Here is an 18267-nt window from a genome sequence, read left to right as displayed (position 1 = left end):
AATACATAACTCAGGAAGTCCAAGTGATGGACAGAATCACAGATTGGGATAAGTCTTGGTGGATGCAAAATGTTCAGGCAGATTCTACGGCAAAAGTGCTTGGGATCTAATAAGGCAGAGGCAAGAGGTGAATGATGATTTCAAAAATATATGGATCAAAGGGTTACCTTTCAAAGTTAGTTTTCTCTTTTGGAGGCTTTGTAAACAAAGACTATTGGTGGGGGAAATTCTACAAAATAGGCATGGTAGATAAAGTTCATTGTTGTTATGATTCTGATGTACAAGAGATTAGAGAGCATATATTCATATCATGTCCAGCAACTCAAATGCTATGGGTGGGTTATGAAAATGTCGTAGGCATTCAAGATCCATTTATACAGTTGCAATAAACAGTTAAGATATGGTGGGAGGCTAATTGTGCAAATAAATTGAAGTGTATTGTTAAAGTTGTTCCTGTTTTATTATTTGGGAGATTTGGAAAATAAGGAATTACATTTCTCGCGGAGGAAAAAGATCTTCAATACTATGCATTTGGAGGTAAATAAAAACTTAGTTCGATATGTTTCCTACTTATTTCCAAGGTTGAGAGAATTGCCTAGGGACTGGCCAAAGATAGTGCAATTGCTTAAAGGTTATACACCCATCTTAAAATGCAATATTGTTTATTGGGAATTTCCCAATCATAGGGTATATAAATGTAACACAGATGAATCAATAAAAGGAAATCCTGAAACTAGTTCTAGTGCTTTTTGAATTAGAGATTGGGAAGGTGAGTTAATTTTTGCAGAATATAAAATGATTAGAGATAGAACTATTTTGAAAGCAGAGGCTGAAGCTTTCCTAATGGCTTTACAATACTATATCAATAATTATTTGCTTCCTTTGATTTTGGAGACTGATTCGTTGACTTTTATCAGGATCCTCGATGGGATATGGGAAGTACCATGGGTCATTTCTCCTAGGATATTAAAGATTAAAAGGCTAGCCTTTTGTTTTGCAGGTATAATGTCAAAGCAATTTAATTCAAGTTTAGATGACATGGAAAAGAGCAGATCTCCTAACATTCGATTTAGAAAATGCCAAAACAGGAACTACAAATTGACGGACAACACAATAACAAACACAATTAGTCAAGGGACTGGATAGTATTGCAGCCATAAATGGCTAGAGATAGGGTTGACATATACAAAACAGTAGGGGTCTAAGAGACGAACCTCTAGATCTGGACCTTTAGCAATGGTATCAACCTTATTAGGGTTCAACCTGTTGAGGAAAAGATCAATTGGTAAGTTTTCGAAGCTTTGTTAACTGATTTAATTTAGTGTTAGAGAGATCTTACCGTGAAGTTAATCGAAAATGGAGATAAATGGAGCTGAAGAACTCTTCTTTGGTATCAATTTCATGACGTTCGTGAGGGCTTTGAGCGACTAAATAAAATTCGACCAAGCTCCAACTTATATCTCCTTTCAGTTGTTGCTTTTGGGTTAAGAGATCTCAATAGCCAACAACTTGGATTGATTAGAGAAGAAGAAGATGGAATAAATTGAAGTATAATAAATTAGAAGAGTGGCTCTTCAATTTCCTTTTTTGTTTACTAGTTTTTTTGTTTTTGTTATTTTATTTGGGTCTTGATTTAGACCTCTTGTACGGTTTTTGCTTAATAATAAATGGCTCATAGCCTTTTCGTTTTGTTTATTTTTAAAAAATAAATAAATATAATCAATTTAAATAAACAAATGTGAACCATCTAGTATATATATAGTAAAATAAAACAGACATATATGGCCCGTTTGGCCATAAATTTTGAAGGTAAAACTTGGAAAAAAACTTGACAAGTTTTGTTTGTTCATACACTTTTTTATTATTTGGCAAATTTTCAAAATTCCCAAATACTAGAAAAAACTAGTATTTGGGCCAAATTTCATTATTTGGAAAGTTTTAGAAATTCAATTTTTACCCTTAACTTTTTTATTTTACAAAAATAATATATTTATTGACACCAACCAATAATTTTTTACGTGAACACCAAAGTAGTGATGGAATATTCAATGAATATGAAAATGATGATATGGTTGTTGATGAAAGTGACGAACTATTGGCTCAGGGTAACAACATCGCTTCATCTTCTCGATCATCTGATTCTGAAATGAAAGCTCATCGAGAAGAGATTGTTCATAAAATGTGGGAAGATTATATTAAAGAATAGGTTGAACTCTTTCAGATGAGAAAGCATAGGTTCTTCAGTGATTGCAATATTTATTTCCTTTTGTTTTCTTCTCTTTTTTTTCTCGAATTTATATTAGTTGTATTTTCATTATCATGATTAGTACCAAGACCTTTTCACTATACGAATATTCACTGTAATGATTCTTGTTGATTTGTTACGGAAGTCATAAATCTTGTTACGTGAGATTTCTATTGTGCTATGTAATACAAATTTATGGTTAGTTTGATAGTTTTAAAAATTTTTGAGTATAAATCATATTTTTTTAAAAAATGAAATATGTTCCTCAAATTCTATGGCCAAACACATGGTAAAATTTCACCTAAATTTTCATCCAAATAATATTTACCAAAAATATTTGAATATTCATGGCCAAACGCTAGCATAATAAAATTAACCCCAAACTAGAAAAGCTGGACCCCAATGTGTAATGTTGTAGAGATGCTCTAAATTAATGGAGATGATTAAATTAAATATCATTTGTAATGAAGAATCTCCCATCTCTACTTTCCCCTCTCACAAAGCAATCAAAGTGGACACCTTTCTCCTCACTTCCTCAACGGTCGACACGTGTCCTCTTACAACCTCACGCTGTCCCAAATTATCTATAAATTTTTACAGTTCAATTTAATTCGAAATCTGGAGAGCTTTCCATTTGTTTATGGTGTGAAAGTGGGCCATCCCCCATTGTGTTAAAGATAGCTTGGCTACATCACTACTATTTATAACTCCATTTTCTCTTTCCAATCTAAATCACAAGCAGATCGTGATAGTACTATTCATTTTTTATATTGGTAAATTTGTGCTTTATTGGGAACTGGGATAGATGTAGATTTTGGCTATATTTATAATAGGATGCTTTTGGGTTTCTCATCAACTCTTGGCCTTTCATTCTCAATTCTCACTCGTATGTAAGTTCATTGCTCTCCGTTTCTTTTTTTTGAGTTAATTTGATCAATTTCTCTCCTAATACAGTTATCTGGTTATGCTGATAAAATCAGCCTTTAAAAATTCAACATGACATAACATAGGTGTGGAATTTGTACCGGATATGGTTCATCGATTTTGTGTATTTGATAGTGAAATGATTTTTGTGGAAAAAAAAAAGAGAGAGAAATGTGTTTCCATATTTAAAAGATATTTGTATTTACAACTCTGCAACCAGAGGTTGTATTAGTGTTGATGAACAGTTTATCATCCAAAAAAGAATGGTACATTTGTATTTCTTTCCTTTCAAATAATGTAGGATATATTTCTATAAATGGACATTTAAGCCGAATCTATTCCTAGATCTGTACGGGACTCCCGTATAATTTAGATCATGACAGACGAGTCCGAGTAACTTAGGATTGAACTGATGAGTGTTGAGGTTAACGAAATACTAGGACTCCGCGTGTTCTATTCTTCCCTCGCATACCTTGAATTCATTTCTGTCGTAATTTTAAATGAGGTCTCATCTGAATGTAGTATATCTATTGGAGAAATCATCAGCGCTCGCTGAGAAGTAATTGTGAAGTGTGTTATACTCATTACTTAATGTCAGCTTTGACTTGCATCAGTGTATTGATCTTTTCTTCTGCTGCTTGAATGAATACATGATCTGGTTTGGTGCTTCTTTGCAGGTTTCGTCTCTACTTGATCATTGTATTTCATAAACAGAAAGATCTTGATTAACTTATCTTCTGATGCAACATGGACGACCCCTTTCTACATCTTGCAAGCTTGAGCTCTTATATAGCCCAGCAATTTGTTCAATTTATTGGTGAGGTCTCTAAAAAATTATGCACGTGCAAAGTATGAAGTTCTTGAACATCTATTCTTTTATATTCGCTGTCTATGGCTTCCCATTGATAAAGGTTTGATTCTATTGCAGAGGATCTTATCTGCAGAGATCTACTTGGGTGGTCAGAATATTTAGTTGATTTTGGTGGTCTGCTTGTAAACTTTACAACTGTTCCCGAGGCTTGTTCATTTCCTTCAAGAGTATCTGACACAGGAACAAGCTTTAGATTTCACGGGAGAAGATCCTCCTATGTCAATGATAACTTGCCTGTAAATTCATTCTTAGAAATTGTAAGAAGTAATCAAAGTTATGGAGGTTTCAGACTCATTTTTGAAGGGTAAACTTTTCATGTATATGCTTTTCCCATCATCCTTCGAGGTCGTTATGCAGGATATCTATGGATTCCTCGATATTCAGAATCAGAATTAGAACTCTGAACATAAGAACTCAACTTATTTCAGTTTTATTTTCTAGTAGCACATATCTCTTTCCGCCATCACATAGTCATGACTGTCCTAATTTATTCTGCAGTTGGTTGATCTGGTTGTAGGTTGATGCTTCCAGTATATGGTCTGAGATTCACTTGGAAACTTACGTTGGCATCTTGGAGGTGTTTCGTATCTCATATCAGATGTGCTCTAGTTCAAGTTCAGAGGTTAGTAATCACTTCCTGACTGTCGGTAAATGATAAATATGTGAAGATCGGTGAGTATTTTAGATCATTTCTTACATTTGACATTCAACACCTTTACTTATAGTTTCCTACTACTTACTCTTCACTAATCTTTTCAGTGTTATATCCCGTGTATGTACAACTTTGCGTGGGTCTTCTGATGACATTGGGTGGTTGCAACAAGCTCCTGAAATGGCTCCTGTTGTTGATGGTTCAGCTAGATTTAGAGAACTACTACAAGGTATTAGGTAAGATGATGGATCTTACTAGTCACTTAGAAAATAGAAACAAAGCCAGATATCCTTGAATAATTATGTCTCCCAATATAAAGACCACATATCTTGTCAGCGGTGAGTTCTTGGTCATTTTTCTTTTTTATCAATTGAGATAGGTGCTGAATAACATGAAAATGAAAACACACCAACTGCATACTATATTAAACTATCAATCATCATGGAAGGGTTCTGTGTTTAGCTGATGATATTCTTTTCCAGGCTGTTGCCATATTTCATGTTAATTTTGAGTTTTTGGTTTTACTGGCCGACCTTAAAACTCCAGGACTGATGACTTATTGCTCGGAATGTGTGTTTCCTTCTACTTCTTTTGGCTACTCTGTGTAGTGACGAAAGAAGTATCTTAACTACTTAAAGTGATGGTCGTGATATTAACTATGTTAGTAGGATACTCCTACCAATTTTGAATGAGATCCAACCAAGCAATATTATGTGCTTTTCATTTAAATGTTATAGATTGACAAAGTCTTTTTGAAATATGGAACACAGCAATATGAAAAGCTGTGTTTCAGCAGTATGAATCATTACCCTCTTACTTTGGCGTTTACTAACATAACTTGTCTGAATATGAATTTTGCAAATATGACAAGTCCTGAAACACCATTATTGTTTCAAATGTTAACAGAAAAACCAAAAGATCTTAATGTTGAGTTGTATTTACTCTATGCTCATCAGTTTTTGGTTTCCCTGAAGGATTCTTAGTAGCAACTACAAATGAAAGGAGGCACCAGGACATTTTATTCTGCATTTTCATTTTGGCATGTTAATATTGGGGGGGGGGGGGGGATGCTTTGCTTTTGTTTACTTCCGAGTTTCTAATATTGGAAAGATTCGTGTTTTAAACAATATAGCTGAGGATATATAAAAACCATTGTGTATATATTGTCCAACGATTAGATTCCTTAGCGAGTGGCTTTTGTTACTGAAGGATATGCAAAAATATATGAAGGTTATCTTCATTTCTCTCGACTGTTTTTGGTCAACATTCTTTTGTAGTCCTATGCCACAATACAACTGTGCTAACCCAACAGGATTATCTCTAGTTATCAATGATAGTTAGTCTGTCGCTGGTTGAGTCTTCACGTTAATTTTAATATTTCCTTGCAACTGCCTAACTGCTAATTAACGACAATTTTCGTTTGATTTTTTTCTTCCTTTTTTAGGAATGGACAGCACACACTGCCCGATTCTTTTGTTTATCTACTGATTCCAGGTTTAATAAATCTCCTGCTGAATACTACTTTGTTAAGATTTATTTTTAGTTAGTCCAGTCATTTTTAGCACATGCTTAGTTTAGGATGAATTTTAATTATTTTAAATTTTTGTTAAGGTTATTTAAGTAGTTCAGATATTTTAGCTCTTTTGAATTGCAGATTTTCTGCATAATATGTGTTCAAATTGACTATTTAAAACCCTCTTATGCTTAATAAAAATATTGAGAAACAATTTCCAATCATTTTAAATCTTTTTTGTTGCTCCATTTTTTTTTTAGAAAAAACAACAATTGTATCAAGAGGCTCATTGATCTTATGGAATCTATGAGTTCCTCGATAGAACTATTCTCAAAAATTATTTTCAACCCATTTTGAACTAGTGCTTATTGTTAGTGCACATGGCTAGTTTCAATCCGTACTTATTTTAACGCGCAAGACTATTTCAACCAGTATCAATTTTTAATCCATTTTCAGCCATGACAAGCAACAGTATCTTTCAATGTCCCACAAGTTTTCACTGCAAAAGCTTTCTGAATTGGTAATTAAGTGAAAATGAAATCACATTTTGGAACCCCTATCATTGTCTAGATTAAGGCACTTAGATAAAAGCTTTCGAACTAGACAAGATTATTGAGGCTTTTTTAAGCACAAAACCAAAACAAGAAGAGAAAGATCTAATATCAAAAAATGTGTGCAAGATCAAAAATAATGAAAAGAAACTAACTCTCAAAGCAGAAATTGAGGAGCATTCTTTAAATTGCAGTAATTAAAGCTAAGGAGGCGCGTTGAAACTTACAGTCAGTTAATACAGTAATTTTTAGCTTAGTAAGTTAATTTGGTTTATGATGAATTTACGTTTTTACTAGGCTTCTTAGTTGAGATATTTTAGTTTATTTTATTGTCTGTATTTATTATGTGTAACTTGGCTGTTTAAAGAAGCCCTATGATTAATAAAAATATTGAGAAACAATTTTAATCATTTTAGATCTTTTTGTTACTCGCACTATTTTTTTTTATTTAAAAAAAAAAGAAACAATACTTTTACCGGATTGTTGTCAATATGTTCTGAATTTCGTTCTCTTAGAGCTTTTCTTTTGGTGACATAATTGTAACAGGGTTTTTCAGCAATCACGGTCCTTTGTATTTTGTGAGCACTAAAAAGTTTTTTTCAAAGATGGGGTTAACTTGCCATATTGCCAAGATACACAGTGAGGTATGTACTAGTAGATTTTCAAAGTCTAGTCTGCTAACATATCAACTTGCTCTCTGAAATTCTTTTTAATGTTCTTCCAACTATGCTTTTCTTACTGTTGGATCATTGATCACCAAATGAAGGCATCCGTGGAACAAAATGCGTGGGAACTGAAGCAATGCATCGAGGAGTTACACTGGGGATCAGGAAAACATGTCATGCTGCTTGGTCACAGTAAGGGTGGGGTTGATGCTGCCGCTGCTTTGTCAAAATATTGGCATGATTTAAAGGATAAAGTTGCAGGACTGGCATTTGTGCAGAGCCCTTATGGTGGAATACCTGTTGCATCAGATATTCTTCGTGACGGACAGATTGCTGACAAGGAAACACGAAGGATCATGGAGTTTCTACTGTGCAAGTTAATTAAGGTAATTCCTTTGTCCACAACTTTTTGGGTTAGTTAAAAACTGTAATGCTCAAGTGTCCCTTTTTTTTTTCAATGTTGGGATGTAGACAATTTAGTGCTTTGTTTAACACTAGGATTGACACCAATTTGCTAAATATTGGTGTACTTAATGCTGTACTTTAAAATTTGGTAGTACTACAAGGTCATACATGTCTTTTAATGCATACATAATATGTTTTTGAGTACCTAAATTTCCCTCAGATCTTAATAACATCGAAAACTAAAATATGAACATTCAGTGTGGGATGCACAAGGCGTTTTAAAAAGCATTTGTGAGATGACTTGCTGATTCTTCTGCTATTAGACAAATTTGCTTAATGGGGTGAATTTTGTCTTGATGATAAATGATCCATATGCATACCCATCGCGCACATGTTTCACATTTTTTTTCACTTTGTTCAGCTTTGTTTCGTTGGTACGTATACTCAATATTTTAAACATCCATTGGCGTATGTCTCTATGAGTATGTGCGATGTTTTGATTGACAAAGTTGAACTATTCTGTATTAGGGTGATATACGGGCATTAGAGGATCTAACATACGAAAAGCGAAAGGAGTTCTTAAAAAACCACAAGCTTCCCGATGATATTCCACTCATCTCCTTCCATTCTGAAGCAAGTATAGCACTGAATGTAATAGCAACAATGTCCCATATAGCACATGCAGAACTTCCGTGGCTACCTTTGCCCGGATTTGGTGACGATGAGTCGGAAAATGTGATCCAAGCAGGTTGTAAGGTGCCTGTCATAGTTCCTGTTTCTGCTGCACTGGCTCTTTGTGCTCTGCACCTGCAACTAAGGTATGGAGAGAAGAGTGATGGTCTAGTGACCTGTCGTGATGCTGAAGTTCCCGGCTCAGTTGTTGTAAAACCAGACATAAAGCTTGATCATGCTTGGATGGTTTATTCGTCGTGGAGGAAGGACCCAAATGAACCGGACGCTAGTGAAATGTGTGAGGCTCTCTTAACTATGCTTGTGGAACTCGGTATGAAACGAAAGGAAGTACTTTGTTAACTATGTATGTGATGTTAGATCGAATCATTTGAACAATGAAGTTCCCTGATAAGTAGATGTATGAAACTGAAACATCAGATGTTTTTTCCAACCTACTCTGTCAAGATATGGTTTTGTTTTAGTTAGTACGTATTATCTATGAGAAGTGTTCATTTTCAACTATCTTGTGTGGCACCTCGGAAAAAAGAAACATGAATTCAAATTGCAGTAGTCATTACTTAACATGACATTGGTCAAGAATGTCAGGTTGATTTATTTGGAAATTATAAATTATTATATCCGACTTCTAATTGTCCTAGTTTTTTTAAACATTTATAGTTTTTTCACTTTTAATTGTTATAGTTTCTTCTTTTAAAAGTCAAATAATAAATAACTTCAATTAAAATTTTATAATTGAAATGTAAAAATTTAAAATTTATAATATTTATATGAATATCTAATTTTTTTATTTAAATTATTAAATAAATATAATATAATATAATTTAAAAATCTGTTATATTGTCTTAACATGATAATTGAAAGTTAATAGAGGAGTATATTAATTTGAATATGCCAAACCTTTCGAGTTCAGTCACTTGTGTTGGTAATTTGTTCCTGTAGCGCATCCACGGGTTCTCCTATTTGAGCCTGTTTGGCTCAGCTTAAAAGCTGGTCAAATTGACTTAAATGCTGGTTTTTCACTTATTTAGTTGTTTGACAATATTCAAAATAATTTATTTTAAGTTAAAAAAATTATTTTAAGCCAAAAGATAAAAGCTGAGGTAGGGGTGTTTTTTTTTTAGCTTATAAGCTGTTTTAAATTGACCATATTTTTATCTTTTTACCCTTAATATTTTTATATAGTCTCCAAATTACCAACATAACCCTAACATCTCTTTCTTTCATTTTGCTTTTCATGTGTGAATAATAGACAATTACTATTACTAATGAAATCTTAAATCTTTCAAGTGATCTATTCAAATTATATACTATTAAAATGTAAAATAAGTTGCACATATAACTTAAATAAAATTTATATTCCTTTTATAAATAATTTGTGATAATAAAGAAATATGTGAATGATAGACAATTATTATTACCTATGGATGAAACTAAAATAAAATCTTAAATCGTTCTTTGATCTATTCAAATTATATATATATATCTTTAAAATCTATAATAAGTTTATATTCCTCTAATAGATAATTTGTGATGAAAAAAATATATGTGAATGATAACAAAATATAATTATTTATGGCTGTAAAATATAAATTAATTAACTTTTATTATTTTAACAGCTTTTAATGGTATTTCAGACATTTTGATTTAAAAAGCTGTTTATCAACACTTATTTGCCAAACACATCAACAACTTTTTTTTTAACTTCAGCACTTTTATCCAAACGCATAACTGCTTATTTTGAAAATAAGTTTCAGTACTTTCAAAAGTACTTTTTTAAAGTTGCTTTTATTAAGCCCATACAAACGGGCCCTTAATATTTAATTCGGTAGACTTTTTTTGATCATGTATAATAATGTCTATTGTAGAATGTATAACAAATAAATGACAATTCGTGATATTAATTTCTATTATATAGAAGAGTGAAATGGGAGGACGATCAAAGGTAAAATGTAATTTTACTCTAACAAAAATCTATGAAGAAAGATAATAAATAATTTTAGAATTATCTTTTTATATATGAAGTGAATAATGATTAAGGTAAAAATGTAATTTCACGCTAATACAAAAATCTATCAAGAATGATAAAAAAAAAAATTAAATAATTCTAGAAATATCTTAAGTTATTGTTATTAACTTATTTTGTTATTACTTCATTTCCTTTTTATTTCTTTTGTGAGTTATTGTAATATCTTTTTATTATTACTATATTTTACTATTATTTTAATTTAATTCTTAATATATTTTCTGTTCATTATGCTTATACAAAAGCCTACATTTTATATAAAAATATCATGAATTAATTATTTCAATCTTTATTTTGGCTCTAATTAATATACTTAAAAATAAATTAGTGTGATAGAATTAATAATATATATTAGATTGAAATTAAAGAAAAAGATGTCAAAAGTAACTTTACAATAAAAATGAATAGGATGATATAGTTGTATTAAAAATGACCAAGAATAAAAATGTATTTTCATTCTAACAAAAATCTATCAAGAATAAATAATTTTAGAAACATCTTTCTATATGAAGTGAATGATGATCAAACGTAAAAATGTAACCCATGCAAGCAAAAATCTACCAAGAATGATAACAAGAAAATTAAATAGTTATAGAAACATTTTTAGGTATGAGAAAAGGGTCAAATGCCCCCTCAAGCTTTGGCCATATTTCCAACTACACACTTAACATTTTTTTTATGTATATATTTTTTCACCCTCAGACGCTGACGTAGTCACCTATACCAGATTTATAAAAATTGTTTGTATACACGCACTGTACACGTGTATAATCATGGACCCACAACTTTACAAGACTTGAAAAAAGTGATACGTGTGACATCTTTACCTTTACCTTTTGACAAAAGTCTCCTTTCCCTCCAAATCAAAGAAAATCCCTTTCTTCTTTCTTTTTTCTTCTTTATTCTTTCTTCTTTCTTCTTTCTTCTTTGTTCTTCTAGTCGCATTGAGTAGCCATTGTTGAATTGGAAAGCTTACTTGCGATTTCTTCTGAGAAAAAGATTAGATCTTTACTAGTTGAATATTATTTTGATGTTAGTGTTCGATTAGAGTTTTATTTTTACTGCGTATTCAAATGTTATTTTGACTGGTGTGCTATAGTTTGTAGTTTATTTGAGCCTTTTTAGGGTTATTCTTTACCAACAAAATGTTATATTGATATTTGATTTTAGTTTTGATGGTAGTGTTATTTTAATGTTTATTAGGGTTTTGTTGAACTGGGCATTCAAATGCCATTTTGATATGTCTGTCGTAGTATTAGGGGTTTTGTTTATTAGTGTTTGATTAATAGTGTTTGATTAGGGATTTTGTTTCTTTTTCTTTTCTCCCTAGTTCTGCTGCCTCTGAATTTTTTAAGTAACTAAATAATTCTTAGAAAACATAGTTTCTCATTTCCTTACTAGTGTTACATTGTTCAGGTAGGAGATGAGTGGATTTACTTTGATTACGTTAAGATGGTATCATGGTGGAGTCTTAGATTTGAATACTGGACAACTAGTTTACAGTGACGGGCGAGTCACAGAGTTTTTGGATGTTGACGTGGATAGACTGTCTATTTTGAATTAAGAGGGTACATAAAAAAATTGGGATACACAACAACTTGCACATTTAGTATCAAACCTCCTAATAGTGGCATTTTGGAAGATATTCATAATGATATGGATATTTTAGAGTTAAGTTGTTCTTTGGAAGATGGAGATATTGTGGAGGATATGTAAAACACTTAATTGATGATGCAGTTGTGGAACCCACCGATATAGAGGAATCTAGTTCAACTTTTAATAAAGTAAATGGCCAAAGTGGGGTAGGTGAAGACCCCTTTACTTCCTTTGATACTCGATCTCAATCTACCCCAACTCCTTTCACTACTCCTTCTACTGGATCTGCTTCTACCCCAACTCCTCCCACTACAGCTGTTGTTCTTAAATCTCCTTTCACTGCCACTCATTACACTACAAACCCTACCACTACAACTGCTCCTCCTAGATCTCCTTCCACTACTAAGGCTGTCACTGAAGATGTTGATGATCTAGTTTCAGGTCCTGTTGAATCTGATTTCTTAGAAGAAGAGAATTCTGATTACTCAACAGAAGATAGTTCTGAATCTGAATGTGGATTGGTGGGAGATGATGATGAGGACTATGGTAGTGATGTACATGAAGAGATCTTTTCAAAGAAGAAAAAGAAAAAAAAGGAGTACAAACTAATACTGAAGAGGTACCAGTAAGTGAAGCTGGACTAGATTTAGGTTTTGATGAAACTCAAACAGGTAAAGTAAGTGTTGAAGGAAGATTAGGAGGTGATGAGCCTTATTTTGCAAGTTCTGATGATGAAAGTTTCGAAATAGATGAAGGTGAATATAGTAATGAATGTTTTGAATATGAAAGAGTAAATTTACCAAGAAGTGTAAATTTACCAAGAAGACAGGAGGACCAATAATCAAAAAATTATACATGATCCTACTGCCAAGACAGTTGTATGGTAGTCGGGTATGGTCTTTGCAGATGTGAATGAATTTAGAAGAGCAGTAAGTAAATATGTTGTCCAAAAGAGAGTTCAAATAGATAATTGTGTGAATGAGCCAAAAAGAGTTAGATGTAGGTGCAAGGAAGGTTGTCCATGGCTTTTGTTTGCATGTCTTGACAAAACAACAAATGATTTCATGAGAAAAACTTACAATTCAAAGCATAATTGTAACAGCACAACTAGAAACTATTTGTGTAATGCATAGTTCATAGCTACACATTTTAGAAAGAGGATTAATAAGCAGCCAAATATTAGAGTTTTCAAGTTGCAAGAGTTGATAAGGAAAAAAAATTAAAATTCATGTTGCCAAGACTACTGTTAAGAGGGCAAGGGCTAAAGTGTTGAAAGAGATCATGGGTGATCATGTTGTGGAATTTGGGAAAATTCTTTACTATAAAGATGAACTGTTGAGGACCAATCCATGGAGAACTTATGTTGTTAAACTTGGTGAACTTGATGCTCTTGGTAGGCCAGTATTTCAGAGCTTTTACATATGTTTTGATCCATTGAAGAAGGCATTCCAAAATTGCAGAAAATTCATAGGTTTAGATGGTTGTTCCCTTAAAGGGGTTTGTAGAGGACAATTGTTAGTTGTTGTGTCCAGAGATGGTAATAACCAGATGCTGCCACTTGCTTGGGCAGTAGTTGAGTATGAAAAAAAAGACATGTACATGGTTTATCAAACTTTTGAAGGATGATCTAGGACTAGGAGATGGTGAAAATCTTACCCTAATTACAGATATGCAGAAGGTATATGTACTATTTTTTTTTATATATGTCTTTATCAATTTTTATATATTTATTATTATAACCTATCTAGATTTGTTACAGGAATTAATAGGAGCAATTCAAATTATTTTACCTGTTGCTGAACATAGAATGTATGCTAGACATATCTTAGCTAACTGGGCTAAGAATTGGAGAGGTATCCAAAGAAGACAACATTTTTGGTCTATTCCAAAGAGTACCTTTGAATCTCAATTGAGGAAAAATATTGCAAAGATGAAGTTGCTTGGTCCAGAAAAAATGATGGATGATCTTATATACTACAACATAGAGTTCTAGTGTAAGGTTTACTTTAATACTCAATTAAAATGTGATTCTGTAGATAACAATTTGTCTGAGTGTTTTACTTCATGGATCTTGGCACCTAGACACAAGACAATTATCACTATGCTTGAAGAGATAAGAGTAAAAATGATGACCAGAATATCCAAGTTAAGAGAGTTCACAAATACTTGGATGTGTGATTTTTCTCCAATGTGTCTAAAGGTATTACTAGAGAATATTGATAGGTCAATGAATTGTAATATTGAATTTAATGGAGTTGATGGGTTTGAAGTGAGAGAAGGACCATTTCAACACATTGTGGATCTTGGTAGGTGAATTTGTAGTTGTAGGGTATGGCAGTTAAAAGGCATACCATGTGCACATGTTGTGGCCACCATTTACTTTAAGAAAGGTGAACCCCATCACTACATTGACAACTGTTATAGTAAGATAATCTACTTGAAGGCTTATGCCAATGTCCTTCAACTTGTCACAAACATGGAGATGTGGCCTGAATCTACTAACTCCACAGTTGCACCACCTGAAATAAAAAGCATGTCTAACAGGCCAAGTAAACTTAGAAAGAAGGAAGCTGGTGAAAGTAAAAAATCTGAAAAGCTACCTAGAACTAAATTTGCCATGACATGTAGTAATTGTAATGTTAGAGGCCACAACAAGACATGATGTCCATAAAGGGTTGAGTCATCAGCCAGGGAAGAACCATCAAATACAAACAAGGGAAAGGGAAAAACTTAAGGTTTACTCAGGCCAAAGGTAAAATCTTTAACTTTAATTTGGTATTTAATATTACTCTGATATGTAATAATTACATTTATTTTAACTATCTGTATATAGAAAGCACAAACAGAAGCTGAGCATTCTACAAGGAGGTCAAGAGGAAGACCACATGCAGAACCTAGTGCATCTCCAGGACCTGCAAAGAGGTCAAGAGGAAGACCATCTGGAATAACACCTAGTGCATCTCAAGAGGAAGGCCACCTTCTGCACCTAGTGCATCTGCAGCACCTACAAAAGGTGCAAGAGGAAGACCACCTATCACACCTAGTGCACCTAATGCATTTGCAACACATGCAAAGAGTGCAAGAGGAAGACCACCTGCAGCACCTAGTGCACCTTCTTCATGTCCATCACCTGATAATAGTAAAAAAGGAAGAGGAAGGGGTAAGGAAAACACAACCTCATAATGTATGGCAAGCAGTCATTGGAATGGGCGTGTTTAAAGCTGAAGATGGATTCAAAGCTCTTAATGTAAGTGTTTTCGATTGATTCAGTTATACTATTTTTTAATGTTTAACTACAAATTCAGTCAGTATTATTTCATACTTTGAATACAGCCTGGGATGTCAAGTTGTAAGATCTTCTCTATTGGTTCAACAAAGGTAACAAAATCTGCTGATGTTACTGGTGATATTGGTTACAAACCAAATACTGCACCCAAGTTGATATTGCAGTACTGTTTTAAGTAGGAAAGAAAACATTTCCCATTTTGAATGATGATGTACTAGTATTGAACATCAAATTATGTTTTTGTTTTGATCTGTTATTGTAATTTGACATTGTGTGAGGCCTGTTTTACAATCGATTATGTCTATTAAAGGCTGCTTCTCTTACAAATTGTTATGTTTATCCTTATTTGTCGTAGTATAGACACTAATATAAACACTCTTTAAATGGTGTTATGTCTACTAAAGACATGTTTTACAATCGAAAAGATTAATGATATTGATGTACAAAATTTCTCATAATACATATGACAATCAGTATAGAGTTTCAACTCCTTTCACTACTAACTACTGACATACGTTATGGCAATTCAATTACTTCAATGCTTGAATGAACCCTACTTTGAAATAGGTTGTTCATGAACAAAGCTGCAACACAAATCAAAATACATAAAATGACCTTCCAATCAAACTTACACCATTTCAAATTTCTTAGTTTGAACCTCTTCTCTCCTGTCAAATTATCAATCAGAACTTGTTGCTCATTGATTTGAACTCATTGATTTGAACCTGCCTCTTCTAAACTTCATCTTCTAACTCTTTGATTTTGTTCACCAATTTTGGGAGGATAAATTGGGATCTTGGATCGATTTCTTCTCTATCTCTTCATCGAAAAAATTACAATTGTTCGACTGAAAAAATAAAAAAAATATATTATATTATTATCTTTCACATCAGTTAAACAAAATCAAATAACTGAAGAAAAGTAACATACACCATAGTAGGGGGCATGACCAAAATCGTCATGCCCCTACTATGCAACAAATTTCCATGTTTGCATCTTACTATAGTTTTGAGCATCGTGTATGATTCCTTCATGCATAGCTTATTCAATTTCACGTTAGACATTACTAACCCTAATAACAAAAAAAATAATCTGTCGAACTGGTGGGAAATCAAGTTAAAATTCGACAATATTGGAAACCCTAACTTCTATCTTAGTTGAAGAAGTTACGAAAATGTTTGCTAATAAGAAAAAAATTGTTGATGAAGAACAATGGTGAATGAAGAACAAAGAAGGAGGAAGCTTTTGTACAAAATGAACAAAGAACAATGGTGGATGAAGAACAAAGTGAAAAAAATAAAAAAAATGTATGGTGAAATAAAGAGTAAAGTTACCGTTGGGAGGCTTATTTTGACTCCACATGGATATTTTATCACGTTCTTACGCGTCACACGGAGGTGAGTTCACTTATGTGACCACGTCAGCGTCTGAGGATGAAATAATATATAAAAAAAAATGTTCATGGGGGTAATAGGACCCTCGCAATGGTTAAGTGAGTAGTTGGAAATCTGGCCAAAGCTTGAGGGGGCTTTTGACCCCTTTTTCAAATATTCATCAATGAATTCCTCTACACCCATTGAGTCCCAAAGAAATCTTAATATCCATAGTTGCGATTCTAACCCAAATTTCAGGGTTTAATGATTTTGTTATGCGTTTAATTGAATTTAAGTTTATAATCATGATGATCTTATTATCCTTGATTTGATCATAATTCAATGTTTTCAATGAACTTAATTATGCAAGTTATTTTACAATACGAATTCAATTTTTGTTGATATATATATATATATATATATATATATATATATATATATATATATGCATTATGATATAAAGATTTTATGAATTGAAGTTTCTTTTAGATAAAAGGGAAAATGCACAAGTACCCCCTCAACCTATGTCCGAAATCTCATAGACACATTTATACTATACTAGGTACCCCTCTGAACTTATTTTATAAGTAATTTTCTACCCCTTTTTGGCCTACGTGGCACTATCTTGAAAAAAAAAGTCAACCAGCGTTGGACACACAAGATAGTGTCACGTAGGCCGAAAAGGGGTAGAAAATTATTAATAAATAAGTTCAGGGGGGTAGTAGGACCTTAGTATAATATAAGTGTCTCTGAGATTTCGGGCATAAGTTGATGGGGTACTTGTGCATTATCTCTAGATAAAATATATCAGTTTTATGAAAATATAATGTTTCCGATTGTTCTCATTTTGAAATATTACCATGATTTAGATGCTTTAAATAAGTGTCTCAATGAGTATGTTATTAATCATGATTTGGAAGAACTATTATTGAAACTATAAGATTATGTTATGAATAATTGGGTATTACTAGATTCTTACTATTTCACATGTCATGAATAAGTATGCATGTTTTTCGTTGTGATTTTACTTAGCACCGAGAAGATATTGGGATGAAGTCTCACCTATTAGTAGAGGATTGAAACCTTTAGAAGCAGTGCCCTTGTCATAGAACTACATTCCCTTATAGAACTTAATGTTGATTAACTCTAGCTAGTGGATCCACCTAAGCTCGTGATTATGGTCCTTACCTTGACAAGTAGGACACTTTTTTTGGCCTAGGAGCAATACATTAAACTTCATGTTATAGCTCATATAACTCTTATTAGTTAACGAAATCTCCTACAAAAGACTTATGATTATAACTTATATTATGATTATGATTTTTAGAATATTTTTTTGTCCGTGTACTATATTTTCAGAATTAGATTATCAATTTTCATTTCATGTTTACTCGATTATTACATTATAATGTTTTCAGATTTATCACGTTCTTATGTTATGTTGATGCATCTTTTCTTATGCTCAGTACA

General features: G+C 32.6%; 1 protein-coding gene and 1 long non-coding RNA gene across 5 annotated transcripts; one reads left to right on the top strand and one right to left on the bottom strand.

The window, feature by feature from the left end:
- Window positions 1-212: 212 nt before the first annotated feature.
- On the bottom strand, window positions 213-1511 carry LOC138348544 (uncharacterized). Its single transcript, XR_011221222.1, has 2 exons — window positions 1340-1511; window positions 213-1263 (listed from the first exon to the last, which is right to left on the bottom strand). It is a non-coding gene; the product is annotated as an uncharacterized lncRNA (long non-coding RNA).
- Window positions 1512-2650: 1139 nt separating this feature from the next.
- LOC101266511 (uncharacterized) lies at window positions 2651-9020 on the top strand. 4 transcript variants are annotated; one of them, XM_004239222.5, is made up of 9 exons: window positions 2651-3135; window positions 3847-3986; window positions 4098-4344; window positions 4558-4662; window positions 4800-4928; window positions 6137-6186; window positions 7303-7400; window positions 7523-7807; window positions 8355-9020. In XM_004239222.5, exons 2-9 carry the CDS (start codon window positions 3917-3919, stop codon window positions 8856-8858), a joined length of 1488 nt encoding a protein of 495 aa, XP_004239270.2. In that variant the 5' UTR covers window positions 2651-3135; window positions 3847-3916; the 3' UTR covers window positions 8859-9020. The 4 variants fall into 4 exon arrangements, with proteins under 4 accessions (XP_004239270.2, XP_010321057.2, XP_069154067.1 ...); XM_010322755.4 differs by having other exon boundaries at window positions 2864-3131; XM_069297966.1 differs by lacking the exon at window positions 2651-3135 and adding an exon at window positions 3167-3435.
- Window positions 9021-18267: the final 9247 nt, after the last annotated feature.

The sequence above is a fragment of the Solanum lycopersicum genome, chromosome 5 (genome assembly GCF_036512215.1).
Source record: "Solanum lycopersicum chromosome 5, SLM_r2.1".
Classification (NCBI taxonomy): Eukaryota; Viridiplantae; Streptophyta; class Magnoliopsida; order Solanales; family Solanaceae; genus Solanum; species Solanum lycopersicum.
The sequence above is the reverse complement of the archived record's forward strand: the minus strand, read 5'-3'. Positions and strand labels throughout refer to the sequence as shown.

What these genes read in the sequence shown, in the direction of transcription:
- LOC101266511 (XM_004239222.5), top strand. Translation starts at nt 3,917, where the DNA reads ATGGACGACCCCTTTCTACATCTTGCAAGCTTGAGCTCTTATATAGCC. An exon ending in TGTTTATCTACTGATTCCAG is followed by an intron (nt 6,187 to 7,302) that starts GTTTAATAAATC and finishes TAATTGTAACAG; the next exon opens with GGTTTTTCAGCAATCACGGT. An exon ending in TTGCCAAGATACACAGTGAG is followed by an intron (nt 7,401 to 7,522) that starts GTATGTACTAGT and finishes CACCAAATGAAG; the next exon opens with GCATCCGTGGAACAAAATGC.